The 17,585-nt window shown below is 43.2% G+C and overlaps 1 protein-coding gene across 3 annotated transcripts in view; it reads left to right on the top strand.

The window, feature by feature from the left end:
* Positions 1-16,763, top strand: part of gpr137ba (G protein-coupled receptor 137Ba) — a 98,429-nt gene extending 81,666 nt beyond the window's left edge. For 2 of the 3 annotated variants that reach the window (XM_041188194.1, XM_041188196.1), the window contains exons 5-7: positions 8,523-8,651; positions 10,811-10,935; positions 16,288-16,763. In XM_041188194.1, the coding sequence (XP_041044128.1) occupies positions 8,523-8,651; positions 10,811-10,935; positions 16,288-16,435 (402 nt within the window). In that variant the 3' untranslated portion in view covers positions 16,436-16,763. The remainder of the gene's footprint in view (positions 1-8,522; positions 8,652-10,810; positions 10,936-16,287) is intronic. The other variant, XM_041188195.1, reaches the window with a different exon arrangement.
* Positions 16,764-17,585: the final 822 nt, after the last annotated feature.

The following is a 17,585-nucleotide window of genomic DNA, read 5'->3' as shown; positions in this document are numbered from 1 at the left end:
GTGTGAGAGATTTTGTGTGTGTGAGAGATTTTGTGTGTGTGTGTGTGAGATTGTGTGTGTGTGAGACTGTGCGTGTGTGAGATTGTGCGTGTGTGAGATTGTATGTGCCTGTGTGAGACTGTGTGTGTGTAAGATTGTGTGTGTGAGATTGTGCTTGTGTTGTGTTGTGTGTGAGAGATTGTGTGTATGAGATTGTGTGTGCGTGTGTGTGATTGTGTGAGATTGTGTGTGTGTGAGATCATGTGTGTGAGTGAGATTGTGTGTGTGTGTGAGATTATGTGTGTGTGTGAGATTGCGTGTGTGTGAGAGAGATATTGTGTGTGTGTGAGATTGTGTGTGCACGTTTCCATGTGTGTGTGTGATCGTGTGTGTGTCTGTCTGAGATTGTGTGTGTGTGAGTCTGTGTTTGTGAGAGAGTTTTTGTGTGTGAGAGTGTTTGTGTGTGTGTGTGAAAGATTGTGTGTGTGTGTGTGTGAGATTGTGTGTGTGTGTGTGAGATTTTGTGTGTGTGTGTGAATGTGTGTGTGTGTGTGTGTGTGTGTGTGAGAGAGAGAGTTTGTGTGTGTGTGTGTGAGATTGTGTGTGTGAGAGATTGTGTGTGTGTGATTGTATGTTTGTGTGTGTGTGTGAGGGTGTGTGAGATTGTCTGTGTGCTTGTGAGACTGTGTGTGTGAGAGAGATTGTGTGTATGTGTGAGATTGTATGTGTGTGTGTGTGTGTGTGTGTGAGATTGTGTGTTCTGTGTGTGTGAGATTGTGTGTGTTGTGTGCGTGTGTGAGAGATTGTGTGTGTATGAAATTGTCTGAATGTGTGTGTGAGATTGTGTTTGTGTTGTGTGTGTGTGAGAGATTGTGTGTATGAGATTGTGTGTGTGTGAGATTGTGTGTGTGAGATTGTGTGTGTGAGATTGTGTTTGTGTGTGAGATTGTGTGCATGTGTGTGTGTGATTGTGTGTGTTTGTGTGATTGTGTGTGAGTGAGAGAGATTGTGTGTGTTTGTGTTTTTGTGTGTGTTAGAGATTGTGTGTCTGTGTGTGTGTGAGATTGTCTGTGTGCTTGTGAGATTGTGTGTGGGTGTGTGAGATTGTGTGTGTGAGAATATGTGTGTGTGAGATGGATATTGTGTGTGTGTGTGAGATTGTGTGTGTGAGAGTTTGTGTGTGTGTGTGAGTTTGTGTGTGTGTGTCTGTCTGAGATTGTGTGTGTGAGATTGTGTGTCTGTGTGATTGTGTCTGTGTGAGAGAGATTGTGTGTGTGTGTGTGAGATTGTGTGTGTGTGTAATTTTGTGTGTGTGAGATTGTGTGTGTGAGAGATTGTGTGTGTGTGTGTGTTCTGTGTGTGTGAGAGAGATTGTGTGTTCTGTGTGTGTGAGATTGTGTGTTCTGTGTGTGTGAGATTGTGTGTATGTGTGTGTGAGATTGTGTGTGTGAGACTGTGTGTGAGATTGTATGTGTGAGATTGTGTTTGTGTTGTGTGTGTGTGAGATTGTGTGTGAGATTGTGTGTGTGTGTGATTGTGAGAGAGATTGTGTGTGTATGTGTGTGAGATTGTGTGTGTGTGAGAGAGAGATTGTGTGAGTCAGTGTGTGTGAGAGATTGTGTGTGTGTGTGTGAGATTGTGTGTTTGTGTGTATGTATGTGAGATTGTGTGAGATTGTGTGTGTGTGCATGTGTGTGTTTATGAGAGTGTGTGTGAGGAAAAAATGAGTGTTTTTGTGTGTGAGAGTGTGTGTGCGAGAGTGTGTATGAGAGAGTATGTGTGAGAGAGTGGTTATGTGTGTGAGAGAGTGCGTATGTGTGTGTTTGTGGGTGTATGTTTGGCTCACTCCTAGTCTCAGGGATCTCACTTACCCCGACACACCAACACATACTCTCGCCACTCACCCAGCAAGTAAGGGTGAGTGTGTGAATACCCCGAGACTGGGAGTGACCCAGACGCACATACTGACCCTCACTCTCTAATTGCCATCTTCATTAATTACTCTTTTTAAATATCAATTTATTGCTTTAACATTGCTTTATTTTTGGTCAGCAAGTTGATTCTTTTCATGTTTAATGTTGTACCAAACATCTTTCTGAAATTTGCTCATTGGGCCCCTGAGTGAGAAAAAAATGGAAATGAAGCCACCCCTATGTGAAATGGTTGGACAAGCCTGCTTTAGTTCTTTTGCCAATGACTTTAAATTTGGGTTGTTACTGACCCTTCTGCCAGTGGAGCAGTTTTGCCATATTTTCTCTATTAAATAAAACCCCTCAATTTCAAACACCTCCAGGTGTTCTCTGAACCACCTATGCGCTCTGAAGAACAATCTCTAGACTCTCACAAAACTGAAGTATGTCATTCCTGGTACAACATATGAATTAGAGCAGGAGTAGGCCATTCAGCCCCTCAAGCCGGCTCTGCCATTTAATAAGATCATGGCTGATCTGATGGTAACCTGAAATCTGCATCCCACCTACCGCCGATAATCTATCACCCCTTGCTTACCAAGAATCTATCCATCTCTGTCTCAAAAATATTCAAAGACTCTGCTTCCACCATCTTTTCAGGAGGAGTTCCAAAGACTCATGACGCTCTGAGAGAAAAAAATTCTCCTCATCTCTGTTTTAAATGGTGACCCCTTATTTTTAAACAGTGATCCCTAGCTCTAGTTTCTCCCACAAGGGGGAAACATCCTCTTCACATCCACCCTGTTAAGGCCTCTCAGGATCTTAGATAAAAACAAAAAACTGCGGATGCTGGAAATCCAAAACAAAAACAGAAACAGAAATACCCGGAAAAACTCAGCAGGTCTGGCAGCATCGGCGGAGAAGAAAAGAATTGACGTTTCGAGTCCTCATGACCCTTCAACAGAACTGAGTGAATATTAGGAGAGGGGTGAAATATAAGCTGGTTTAAGGTGGGGGGGGTTGTGGTTATAGGGACAAGCAAGCAGTGATAGGAGCGGATAATCAAAAGATGTCACAGACAAAGGAACAAAGAGGTGTTGAAGGTGGTGATATTATCTAAATGAATGTGCTAATTAAGAATGGATGGCAGGGCACTCAAAGTACAGCTCTAGTGGGGGTGGGGTGGAAAGACTAGCAGGGCATACAAGATTTAAAAATAATGGAAATAGGTGGGAAAAGAAAAATCTATATAAATTATTGGAAAAAACAAAAGGAAGGGGGAAGAAACGGAAAGGGGGTGGGGATGGAGGAGGGAGTTGTTGAATTCAATATTCAGTCCGAAAGGCTGTAAAGTGCCTAGTCGGAAGATGAGGTGTTGTTCCTCCAGTTTGCGTTGGGCTTCACTGTTTTTTCCACTGCACCCTGCAGTCCCCACTCTCATCCAAAAAAGTTGAAAAAACCTCAAACCTGTTGGACAATTGCAAGGGCTGAGGCCCCTGCACCCCTGCCCTCTGGGTCCCCTTACCTGCCTCACTTGCATTTACACCCTCCTGTCCCTGACCACAGATCAGAAGGTCCTATCCTAAAGAGTATGACCGCCTCCTGGAATAAAGTCCAGGTGACATTCCCCCTCCCTGATATGCCATCGTGTCTGTAGCTCAGCCTCCAGCTCAATAACTTGGAGCCAAACTTCCTGCAGCCGCAAACACTTACTGCAGGTGTGTTTGCCCTGGATCACATCAGTATTCAGAAGCTCCCACATCCTGCAAATGTAGCACATCACCTGCCCTGCCATCTCCAATATGTGTTAATTAATTAACTAATAATTGCTAATTAATCAATTATAATTAATAAAGCCTCTACCTCCCAAAAGGTTTCAGCACCACCAGTAAACTTTACAATATTGATAAATCAATACTGTTCTTACAATACTGATAAAATTAATAATACCAGTTACTGATTTACCTGCTCCTTCTGCTGCACCAAACTGGAAATCAAATACTGGAGGCTGAAAAAGAGTGCAAGAAAAAAAGCACTTCCTCTCCATCCTTCACCGAACTCCCTACTCAGCACACTTTACTCCCTGTAGTAAACCTTACCTAAAGCACCTCTTTCCCCCTATGCACCTCTTTCCCACTTTGGACCAAATTCCCAATCATACTCATTTGGTCTCTATCTCACTCAGGCTGAAAACTCTCCTCACTGACCCTGCTTCCGAAAGTGTCATGCTTGGACTTAGACATAATATTCCTGCTGAAGCCTAACTAGTGACTTGCAAAGGATTAGCTTAACTTCCATTTTTTTTAACTCAATGCCTCTATTTACAACGCTCAGAATATCATATACTTTTATTAACAGCCTTCTCAAATTGCCTGCCACTTTCAAAGAATTGTGTATGTGAACGCCAGGTTTCTCTGTTCCTGAACATTTCCCCCACCACCCCAACCCCTTTAAAGTTCAAGAGTAGTTGGACCTACTGTACTTGTTGTATGGTTCCAACCAGTCAGTCACCAACTGATCATGGAAACTGAGCTGACTCCATCGTGTATTCATTGCAAAACATGTGGATGGATTGATATTGGTTTTCAGACTGTTTTCTTCTGGTTAGGCTGATCACTGCTTGGGACAAATGAAATTCCCCCATCCCTAATTTTCAACTGACAGCTGCTGCACTTTCTGTGAGAAATGAACAATTGAAAAATGTTTCCATCATGTTTCATCCACTGCTTTTATTTTTATGAACTGTCAGGGGTAAACCCATAAAGCAATACAGTCAATCAATGCAGTCATTAAACAAACCTTGGTTTAAGCAGTTCAGATGATATCCTATTAGTAACAATGCAGGAAGAAAATGATGCAGCAAGTCCAGGGCCTGGGATCTACAGGAATAGCTTTAATTTCTTCTGTACATGAGTCATATGACCTTCTTGCGATAATGCCCTAATAAATTTAAAATTATCCAAATGGTTATCCTTTATTTTGAATAGCAAGGTCTCAGTAAACATACATCCCTGCTTCCTAATGGGACAACCTCGCCAATCAGCAATCCTGTCACAGAGAAAAAACTTTTTTTTTATTCATTCACAGGATGTGGGCTTCGCTGGCTGGGCCAGCACTTATTGCCCATCCCTAGTTGCCCTTGAGAAGGTGGTGGTGTGCTGCCTTCTTGAACCACTGCAGCCCCTGTGATTTTGGTACATCCACAGTGCTGTTAAGAAGAAAGTTCCAGGATTTTGACCCAGCGACAGTGAAGAAACAGTGATATATTTCCAAATCAGGATGATAAGTGGCTTGGAGGGGAACTCCCAGGTGGTGGCGTTCCCATCTATCTGTTGCCCTTGTCCTTCTAGATGGTAGTGGTCGTGGGTTTGAAAGGTGCTGTCTAAGGAGCTTTGATGAATTCCTGCCGTGCATCTTGCAGATGGTGCACACTGCTGCTACTGTGCTTCGGTGGTGGAGGGAGTGAATGTTTGTGGATGTGGTGCCAATCAAGCGGATGCTTTGTCCTGGACGGTGTCCAGCTTCTTCATTGTTGTAGGAGCTGCACTCATCCAGGCAAGTGGGGAATATTCCATCACATTCCTGACTTGTGTCTTGCAGGAATCATCGCAGGATTCCTAGCCTCTGACCTGCTCTTGTAGCCACAGTATTTATATGGCTAGTCCAGCTCAGTTTCTGGTCAATGGTACCCCTCAGGATGTTGATAGTAGGGGATTCAGTGAAGGTAATGAACATCAAGGGAAAATGGTTGGATTCTCTCTTGTTGGAGATGGTCATTGCCTAACACTTGTGTGGCGTGAGTGTTACTTGCCACTTGTCAGCCCAAGCCTGGATATTGACCAGGTCTTGCTGCATTTGAAAATGGACTGCTTCAGTATCTGAGGAGTCGCAAATGCTGCTGAACATTGTGCAATCATCAGTGAACATCCTCACTTCTGACGTTATGATGGAAGGAAGGTCATTGATGAAGCAGCTAAAGATGGTTGGGCCTAGGACACTACCCTGAGTAATTCCTGCAATGATGGCCCCGAGCTGAGATGACTGACCTTCAACAACCAGAACCACCTTCCTTTGTGCTAAGTATGACTCCAACTAGTGGAGAGTTTTCCCCCTGATTCCCATTGACTCCACTTGGTCAAATGCTGCCTTAATGACAAGGGCAGTCACTCTCACCTCACCTCGGGAGTTCAGCTCTTTTGTCTATGTTTAAACCAAGGTTGCAATGAGGTCAGGAGCTGGTGGAACCCAAACTGGGCATCAGTGAGCAAGTTTTTGCTAAGCAAGTGCCGCTTGATAGCACTGTTCATGACCCCCTTCCATTGTTTTACTGATCGAGAGTAGACTGATGAGGCGGTAATTGGCTGGGTTGAATTTGTCCTGCTTTTTTTGTACAGGACATACCTGGGCAATTTTCCACATAGCCGGGTAGATGCCGGTGTTGTAGCTGTACTGGAACAGCTTGGTTAGGGATGCAGCAAGCTCTGGAGCACAAGTCTTCAGTAATATTGCCAGAATATTGTCAGGGCCCATAGCCTTTGCAATATCCAGTGCCTTCAGCCGTTTCTTGATATCACGTGGCACGTGGAGTGAATCAAATTGGCTGGGGACCTCTGGAGGAGGCTGAGAGGAATCATTCACTCAGCACTTCTGGCTGAAGAGTGTTGCGAATGCTTCAGCCTTATCTTTTGCGCTGCTGTGCGGGGTTCCTCCATCATTGAGGATGGGGGCATTTGTGGAGCCACCTCCTCCAGTGGATTGTTTAATTGTCTACCACCATTCATGACTGGATGTGGCAGGGCTGCAGAACTTAGATCTGATCTGTTGGTTGTGGGATCACTTAACCCTGTCTATAACTTGCTGCTTATGCTGTTTGGCATGCAAGTAGTCCTGTTTTATAGCTTCACCAAGTTGACACCTCACTTTTAGATATGCCTGGTGCTGCTCCTGACACACCCTCCTGCACTCTTCATTGCACCAGGGTTGATCCCCTGGCTTGATGGTAATGGTAGAGTGGGGGATATGCTGAGCCATGAGGTTACAGCTTGTCTTCAAGTACAATTCTGCTGCTCCTGATGGCCCACAGCGCCTCATGGATACCCAGTCTTGAGTTGCTAGATCTGTTTGAAATCTATCCCGTTTAGCAGAGTGGTAGTGCCACACAACACGATGGAGGGTATCCTCAATGTGAAGCCGGGACTTCATCTCCACAATGACTGTGCAGTGGTCACTCCTACTGATACTGTCATGGACAGATGCATCTGGGGCAGGCAGGTTGGTGAGGTTGATGTCAAGAATGTTTTCCCTCACCACCTGACACAGACGCAGTCTAGCAGCTATGACCATTAGGACTCGGCCGGCTCGGTCAGTAGTGGTGCTACTGAGCCACTCTTGGTGATGGACATTGAAGTCCACTACCCAGAGTAAATTCTGCACCCTTGCCTTCAGTGTTTCCTCCAAGCGCTGTTCAACATGGAGGAGTACTGATTCATCAGCTGATTCATCGAAGGCGGTACGTGGTAATCAGCAGAAGGTTTCCTTGCCCATGTTTGACCTGATGCCATGACATTTCATGGGGTCTGGAGTCAATGTTGAGGTCTCCCAGGCCAACTTCATCCTGACTATAGCACTGTGCCACCGCCTCTGCTGGGTCTGTCCTGCTGATGGGACAGGACATACCCAGGGATGGTGATGGTGATGTCTGGGACATTATCTGTAAGGTATGATTCCGTGAGGATGACTATGTCAGGCTGTGGCACTAACCCCTAGATGATAGTAAGGAGGACTTTGCAGGGTCAACAGGGCTGCGATTGCCATTGTCGTTTCCGGTGCCTAGGTCGATGCCAGGTGGTCCGTCCGATTTCATTCCTCTTTTGTGTCTTTGTAGTAGTTTGTTACAACTGAGTGGCTTGCTAGGCCATTTCAGAGGATATTCAAGAGTCAACCACATTGCTGTGGGTCTGGAGTCACATGTGGGCCAGACCAGGTAAGGACGATAGATTTCCTTCCCTAAAGGACAATGGGTTTTTACAACAATCGACAATGGTTTCATGGGACTTTTAATCCCAATTTTTTTTTTATTGAATTCAAATTCCACTATCTGCTGTGGCAGGATTCGAACCCAAAGCATTACCCTGGGTCTCTGGATTACTAGTCCAGCAACAATATCACTACGCCATCGCCTCCCCTTGGACAGTTTAAAGAAATAATCCTGAGCAGCTTCTTTGCTTGCTGACCTACGTTGGCTCTTGGTTCACAAATGCCTCAATTTTAAAATTCTCATCCTTGCATTTAACTCCCCTCACCCTGAACCTCCCTATCTCTGCAACCTCCTTCAGTCCTGCAATTGACCTAGAACTCCTCCTCTTGCACATCCCTTATTTGCATCACTCCACGACTGCTTGTTGTGCTTACAGCTGTCTCAGTCCCAAGTTCTAAAATCCTCTCTTTAACTTCAATAAAATCTTCCTTAACCACTGTCTCTGGCAAGTCACCTTGGTTAAACTAAGTTACTCTGGTTCAGTATCAAATCCTTGTCTGATTACATTCTTGTGAAGCACCTGAGCACATTTAATTATTTTAAAGGAGCTATATAGGTCATTATTGAGGTGCTGACATATTAGTTGTCTCACACAGGCAGATCTACAGATCCAGTTGGGTGATAAAGGATATCTAGTATTCGGAGTGATCCTATTCATCTGGGAACTGCTGCCAACGACTTTAGTTGTCTTCTTCTTTCGCGTAAGGAGACCCATCCGAAATCTGGTAGGTTGGAACTTAGTCTTCAAGTCCTCAGCACCTCCTGAAGTGTGTTGGGCATTATTTTAGATTGTAGAATATCCAGTAACAGGACAACAAATCAGGTGCTCAGGTGTGGAAGATAGATGTCATTCCTATACATCCAAAGAGGGTTCACACAGAGGGAGTAATAAGGTGTCACAGAGACAGGAGGGGTTGACAGCGTCACTCATTACGCAGGCAAAATAACTTGCATAATTATTTTGCAGTGTGCCCACCCTTCTTGTTGGTCATTGGTTTCACCAATAGAACTATCAGACATTTGATAGCACAGAACTTGGGCATTGTTGTAACAAAGAGATTTTTTGTTGAAGCTTTTTGTCTTGCACTCATCAAAACAATTTGCAAGAATATCAAATGGTTGAGTGAATTGTTACTACCAGTTTTGAGCAAGTTTTCCATTTTCATGGTGAAGGACTCCTTCATATTTGCGAAGCCATACAGGACTTGCATTTCAATAGCAATGCTGTGTCTCTGTGCTCATTTGATATTGCTAGCCTATTCACCAATGTTCCACTTAAGGAAGCCATAGATATTTACATTGCAGCACTATATCATGATGATCTAGACCCGCCACCATTGCGTGAATCAGTTTTCATCGAACTTATGAACTCAGCAACTTGCACAGCTGAGTTCAGTTTTAACAATGCCCACATTTAAGTATGCCCACATAGATGGTGTTGCCATGGGATCTCCTCTAAGCCCAGCTTTTGCAAACATCTTTATTGGATTCCATGAGAAACATGTCTTTGGTGGAAAGACACCTAACCTCCTACCTCTTGCATATTTCCGATATCTGGGTGATACGTTTGCTATATTTAAATCTGCAGTTGCATGTAATAATTTCCTACGTTTTAATGGCTCCATCCTACGCTCAAATTCACCTCTGAAACGGAGCAGTCAAATGAGCTCCCTTTCCGTGACACACTAGTTTAAAAATCTGCTGGGTGGTTCTCTCCCACGGTCTGCCTTCACTGGTCAATATACACGTTGGGATTCTTACAGTTCCACATGCTATATGAGTGGCCTTATTAGCAACCTCATTATTAGGGCCCAAGCCATTTGCTCACCATGCAAGCTTGATGCTGAAGTAGGGCACATCAAAGCTATCTTGTGGGATTATGGCTACCCTGATCGGATCATTTCACACTATTGCAAACTCATCAATGGGCCCAAGACCAACATTTTCTGCCCTAAAAAGTGCCCACTCTACCTCAGATTACCCTGGAAGGGCAAAGTATCTCAAAAAATTTGAGCAACAGGTGAAGTTAGCTATTTCATGCTGCTGCTTTGCAGTGGCAACATGAGTGGTATTCACCATTAACAGGATGCTGCCATCAAACCAAAAAGACATTCTGCCTATTGCACAAATGAGTAATGTGTTATAGGAATTTTAGTGCCAGTCTGATGCTAGGTATGTAGGCCATATGTCCCAAAGACTGGTGGATCAAATCAAACAGCACAAACCTTCTGGTATTTGCAATGGGCAAGGTATAGACCGTACCCAACCAGCCCATGCTTGCAAAATACAGTGTCCAACGTTATATGTGATTCCCCGATTGGACAACATTTGCTAAATAATCCTCAGTGTTAAAAATTATGCTGACAACTAATTTAAGATTATCGGTTGGATTCGCAGTGTGACATTTGCCTGTACTGGAAGCTACATATATTACTACATAGGGCCCTGTTCTTTGCAGACAGAAAGAACATATGTACACATTGCACCTGTTTCAGCTAAACAAAATAAAAGTGACAGCCGTTTGCTGGTTCGCTCCTCAGGACAATGTCTTGACCAATCAGAAGCAAGTTGCCTGGTTTAAAATCGCAAACAATGCTTGGCAGTTAACTGTCAGTCACCATCAACTGGTGTATTTCCCATAGCAACATCTCTGCCAATCAGAGTCCACTTGCCAACTAATCAGCACTCTATTCTCATACAGTATAAATTGTTGTTCCTTTTACATTTGGTATTCTTGCGAATTGTCCTGATGAGTGCAAGACGTAAAGCTTTATTCAATAAGGCATTAGAACCATGTTTTGAAATGCGGAAAATAATAAATTGAACAAGGACTTAGTGTTTTATGGTAGATGAGTTAGTTTAACATGCTATTTTGCTCTTGCAGACAGGAAACGGAATATCGTGCAGTCATGGATTCACTTCCAGGGCTTTTTTCTTCGATAATCCTCGACGATACGACAGTGATGAAGACTTAGCCTGGACTGCCGCTTGTCACAGCGCACTCAGCAGGTAATTAGCAGAAACTAATTTCTGGCTCCACTGCAATTCAAGAGAATCATAGAATTGTGCAGTGCAGGTGGCGATTTTGCCCTTTGTTCTTTCAGAGACCTGGTGTAAGCACAATCAATTGGTCATTGGGCCCGAGTATCACAGAAAAAAAGAGACATATCAAAGCTTTTCGTCTTGCACTCATTACATTTGGTATTCTTGCAAATGTCCTAACAGGAACAACAATTAATACTTTATGAGAAGAGACTAAACTAATAACAGGCATCAGTTAACTGGTGCATTCTCAATGGCAATGCCTTTATTAATCTGAGTCCATTTGTCAACCAACTCTCTTGTGATGAAATATAAATTGTTGTTCCCTTTACATTTGGTATTCTTGCAAATGTCCTAATGAATGCAAGATGAAAAACGTTGACATCTTTTTCAGCGCTATTCAATTAGTCTGACTCCACTGCACTTAAACCATATCCCTGTAGGTGTCTCTTTTTCAAAAACATGCCAGGTTGTCTTATCAATGGTGAAAAAGCAGGGAGTGCTCTTGAGTTGTTCATGCCGAGAGCTAGCATGAACACCATGGCCTCTTTTGTGCCATTCTACAATTGCCGCTTGGAAGTTATGATTGAATCTGCTTCCACCTCCTTTCAGGCAATGCATTTCAGATCACAACTCTCCACATTTAAAAAAAACTCCTCTGGCTCTTTCACCAATTATCTTAAATCTGTGTCTTCTAGTCAGCAACACTGCAATCAGATCAGAACCTGTTTTCTTATTTACACTATCAAAATCTTTCATAGCTTTGAACAATTCTTAAATCTCCTCTTAATGTTCTCTGCTCTAAAGGAGAACTCCTCCAGCTTCGCTAGTATTTCCACTTAACTGAACTCCCTCATCCTTAATACCATTCTAGTAAATCCCCTTCCTAAAGCCTGTTGCCCTGAATTGGATACCTACTCCAGTTGTGACCTAATAGATGGAAACCTCAACATTCCTTTAATTTTTCTTTTATGTTGCTCACCAATTATTTTCCTATCCAATCTCTCCCAAGGACGTTGATTCCTTATTGGGTGAGTGTATATTTCACAGGTGTCCGGCGCTCTCTGGCTCAAGTAGGGGCTCACTGTATGGAGATCAACTTATAGGAATCCTAGGCAGCCAGTCCCCTCTGAATGAGAACAAATGTAGCACTGCTTAAAACAGCTGAGCATGGAGAAGCAAACCTGCATCTTCCTAACTTGGCTGGGACAGTCCTTCACTGGATAAGATCACAAACCATTAAAGGAGCCTTAAGGGGGGGGCTCATATCATCTAGTGGCTTTCTCACTAAATTCACTTTAGTTTGAAGAATATTATTCTGTTTTATATTGAGCAAGATCATAACAACCTAACATTCAGTTCAGCATTTTGAGCAACAATTTACTTTGTATGAAATTTTCAGTTTATGTCTTCCCCATAACTCAGTAAGTCTTACCCCAATGGCCCAGCAAATGGCTTGCCTCTGTGACTCAGCTGTTTCTGACCGTGTATCATAGACTTAATCTCAATCAAAAACATCCCAAATTCAATTTTATTGCATGAACACCTCAGCTGGGGAAGATACTGCTGTTGGCCTTGAGTGCTCTGGGTTAGGAGAAAATTGCTTAGATTTCCCATTCCTGACTGATTATACAGTGATTCCCATTGAATGCAGATGGAACTGTGCTGCCCTCTAGTCAAAGCCTACTTGAAGTTACTTTGGGGGTGATGTACTAGTAACAGTAAAATAACGGTAATGTTACTGGAATAGTAATCCAGAGTTCCGAACCAATACTCCAGAGACATGAGTTCAAATCCCACAACAGATAGGCGTCCATAAATTCAATTAATTAAATCTGGAATAAAAAGCTAGTCTCAGTAATAATTGTGAAACTACCAGATTGTCACATAAACCCACCTGGTTCACTGATGTCCTTCATGGAAAGAAATCTGTCATCCTCACCTGGTCTGGCCAACATGCAACTCCAGACCCACAGCAATGCAGTTGACTCTTGTCTGCCCTCTGAAATGGCCTAACAAGCCACTTGGTAATAAAACCAGACAGACCACCTGGCATCGAACTAGCCACTACCCAGTCCACATTGCACCATCCTCCTCACCATCATCTGTGGACTTGCACCAAAATTGGGAGAACTGTTCCACAGCCAAGTCAAGAATCAGCCTTGCATAACCATATTCACCGAATCACACCTATACCCAGACTCCTCCATCATCAGCCCTGGGTCCCACCCATAAAACAGACTCACCAGAGGTGGTACAGTCAGGTGAAAGTGGCACTGGGAGTCCTCGACATTAACTCCAGACCCATTGAAATCTCATAGCATCAGGTTGACATGGGCAAGGAAACTTCCTGCTGATTATCACCTCCCACCCTCCCTTAGCTGATGAATCAGAGCTCCTTCATATTGAACACCACTTTGGAGAAGAACTAAGGGTAGTAAAGGCACAGAATGTATTCTAGGTGGGGTGACTTCAAAATCCATCACCAAGAATGGTTTGGTGGCACCACTGCTAATACAATTGTTCAAGGACTGAAGGGCGTATCTACCAGGCTGAGCCTGTGGCAGGTGATGAAAGAACCTACAAGAGGGGAAAATCAACATGACCTCATCCTCACCATCCAAATGTTGCAGATGCCCATGACAGCATTGGCAGAATTGACCCCGGCACAGGCCTTGCGGAGTTAAGTCCTGTCTTCACACTGAACATATGCTTCATTGTGTTATTTGGCATTATTATAGTGTTAAATGGGATAGATTCAGAACAGACTGAGCAGCTCAAAACTGTGCATCCATGATGTGCCATGGTCCAGCAGGAGTAGCAGAATTGTATTCAACCACAATCTGTTACCTCAAGGCCTCATTCTTCCATTACTATCAAGCTGGAGGACCAACCCTGATTCAATGAAGTGTGCAGGAGAGCATGATAGCAGTACCAAGCAAACGTTAAAACAAGATACCAATGGGGTGAAGCTTTCTATAGAGAGCTAAGTGATCCAACGACGAACAGTCCTGCTACATTCAGTTGGGGACCTTGGAAGGAGGCAGCTCCAAAAGTACCCTCATTCTCAATAATGGAGAAACCCAACATATCAGCACTAAAGGTGAGACCGAAGCACTTGCACCCATCTTCAGCCAAAAGTATCGAATGGATGACTCATCTCAGTCTCTTCTCAAGGCCCCCAAACCAATCTGATGCAAACAATGTGATACCAAGAATTAGTTGAAGGTACAGGATACAGCAAGGCTTATGGGCCCCAAGAACATCCTGGCTTTAATACTTTGTGCTGCAGAATGAGCCGTATCCCTAGCCAAGCTGTTTCAGTACAGCTACACCACTGGCATCTACTTGATAAAGTTAAAATTGCCTAGTTATGTCCAATTAAAAAAAGACATATCTAATCCAGCTAATTACCCAAGTCTACTCTCAACCATCAGCAAAGTGATGGAAGGTGTGGTTGACAGTGCTATCAAGCAGCACTTAGCAATATTACCTGCTCATCAATGCTCAGTTTGGGTTCTGCCAGGATCATTCGGCTCCAGACCTCATTGCGGCCTTAGTCCAAACATGGACAAAATAACTGAACAAGTGGCGAGGTGAGAATGACTGTCCACAATGTCAAAGCGTGCATTTGACCGAGGACTGTATTAAGGAGCCCAAGCAAAATTGAAGTCAATGGGAATCAGCTTGAAAACTCTCCACTAGGAGTCATACTTTGCACAAGGGAAGATGGTTGTGGATATTGCTGGCTGCAGGAATCCCTCAAGATAGTGTGCTAGGCCCAGTCATCTTCAGCTGCTTGCCCTTCAACATATGGTTAGAATTGATGATGTTCACTGATGATTACACATTGTTCAGTACCATTCCCAACTCTTCAGATACTGAAGGATTCCACATCAACACGTGGCAAGACCTGAACAATATCCAGGCTTAGGCTGGCAAGTGGCAAGTAACATTTGTGCCTCAAGTGCTACGCAATGAACATCTCCAACAAGAGACAATCCAAGAATCTCCCCTTGACATTCAATAGCATTGCCATTGTTGAATTCCCCATCATCAATCTGGCAGTCATCACCATTGTTCAGAAAGTGAACTGGACCAGCCATATGCAAGGCTTGTCTTTTGAGGAGATATTAAGCAGTTTGGACCTATACTCGCTAGAGTTTAGAAGGATGAGAGGAAATCATGGAGCAGATGTTTTCCTGTGTGGAACATTCTAGAATGAGAGGCCATAGTTTTAGGCTAAGGGGTGGTAGATTTAAATCAGAGATGGGGAGGAATTACTTTTCTCAAAGGGTCACGAATCTGTGGAATTCACTACCTCAGAGTGCAGTAGATGCCGGGACGCTGAATAAATTTGAGGAGATAAACATTTTTAAATTAGTAATGGGTTGAAAGGTTATGGGGAGAGGGCGGGAAATTGAAGTTGAGGCCGAAATGAGATCAGCCATATTGTATTGAATGGCAGGGTAGGCTCGAGGGGCTGAATTGCCTACTCCTTCTCCTAATTCTTATGTCCTTATATAAATACTGTCACTACAAGAGCGGGTTAGAGGCTGGGAATTCTGCAGCACGTAACTCACCTCTGACTCCACAAAGCCTGTCCAGGAGTGTGATGGAATACTTTTCATGTGTCCGGACAGGTGCAACTCCAATAATACTCAAGAAGCTCAACACCATCCAGGGTAAAGCAACTTGCTTGATTAACACCCCATTCGTCACAAATATTCGCTCCCTCCACCACCGGTGCACAGTGGCAACAGTGTGTACCATCTACAAGATGCACTGCAGCAACATGCCACAGCTCCTTCCAACAGCAGCTTCCAAACCCATGATCTTTACCACCTAGTTGGACAAGGACAGATGATGTATGGAAACATCACCACCTGCAAGGTCCCCTCCAGGTCACACAATATCATGACTTGGAACTTCATCACCACTCCTTCACTGTCACTGGCTCATTTGTTTTTCATCCAAGGTCAACACGTGCATATTCTAGCTTGACAGTCTGGTTTTGAGCAGGGAAATGGGGATCCCTGCAGCATTGTACCATTGTCTGCAATGAAAATAGTAGTGTGTTTTTAACTTATTGTGCATAAGGCACTGATGCCAAATGTATCACGTGTATGGCTGTTGTGGTAGTTGAGATCAGCTATTACAACAAAAGCCAGAGATCAAATTTGGGATTTTCCCAGTCTGCATAACCCAGTTTCTTCACTAACGGAGCTACAGCTGAGTTTTAGAAATTACCATTTCATAGTAATCTGACACGAGGCACATATCATCAGTCCCTGAATTTATGGTAATATTTCTTTGTAGCTCGTCAAGCATATCCCAAATTAACGATTACTATGGAACCAAGAACCAAAGTTACAATTATGAGGAATTTGCTTCCTTCGCTTCAGATGCCCAGGTGTCAATACATGCAGAGATCCATCCGCAAAATTCCCCAACACTCTTGACCTGAACAGGGATCACGTCTCAATAAGCTGATCACCCATTTTTTTTTTAAAACTATCAAGTATTTCAGAAACAAGCACAGTAAAAATGGATAACTAGAATGATGGTTGGTTTGGACCATGTGTGTGTATAAACACAAAAGTTTGTACTGAATACTGTTTTACTGACATAATACTAACTTTGTAAATATGCTTTTTCTTGTAAAAAATGTTTTTCCATTTATTTGTGTAATTTAACCTTATGTATAGATGTGATTAAAATTGCTTCAGTTTCTGTAAATATTGTACACTTACCACTTCAGAGCCTGCAATGAATCACAATAAATTTTATCCTGTTTCTTTCTGGTCTCCAATTCTATTCACTTTCTATAGGAGTGAGCACTATCCTCAGCTGTCTCTGTGCTTACTGTTACATTTTGTTTATTATTGGGCACCAAGCCAGAAACAAATTCTATTAAAAAAAACAAATCCCCTTGGGTACCCTAGAAGTACTGGACAAGTGATCCAGAGATCAAGAGATTAAAATATCACATAGAAAGTTATGAAATTGAATACAACCTGTGAACGCACGAACTAGAAGCAAGAGTAGGCCAATCGGCCCCTCAAGCCTGCTCCGCCATTCAATAAGATCATGGCTGATCTGATTGTACCCTCAACTCACATTCCCATTTACCCCCGAAAACCTTTCACCCCCTTGCTTATCAAGAATCTACCTCTGCCTTAAAAATATTCAAAGACTCTGCTTCCACTGTCTTTTGAAGTGTTCCAAAGACTCAACAACTTCAGAAAAAAATTTCTCCTTATCTCTATTTTAAATGAGCAACCCCTTATTTTTAAAACGGTGACCCCCTAGTTCTAGATTCTCCAACAAGAGGAAACATCCTCTCCACATCCACCTTGTCAAGACCCCTCAGGATCTTAAAGGTTTCAATCAAGTGGTAATGTGGTAATTGGTTGACCAACACCACCAGATAAAAATAGCCATGAAAGCTGCTGGATTGCAAAAGCCCACTGGTGTCCTTCAGAAAGAACATCAATTGTTATAGCACCTTTCATAAGCTCAGGACATCCCAAAGTGTTTTACAGTCAGTTTTCAAATAGCAAAGGGCCCCAAACAACAATAATAACCAGATTTTTAAAAAAATATAAGTTATAGTG

The sequence above is a fragment of the Carcharodon carcharias genome, chromosome 5, assembly GCF_017639515.1.
Source record: "Carcharodon carcharias isolate sCarCar2 chromosome 5, sCarCar2.pri, whole genome shotgun sequence".
Lineage (NCBI taxonomy): Eukaryota > Metazoa > Chordata > Chondrichthyes > Lamniformes > Lamnidae > Carcharodon > Carcharodon carcharias.
This window is presented reverse-complemented; position numbering and strand designations above follow the sequence as displayed.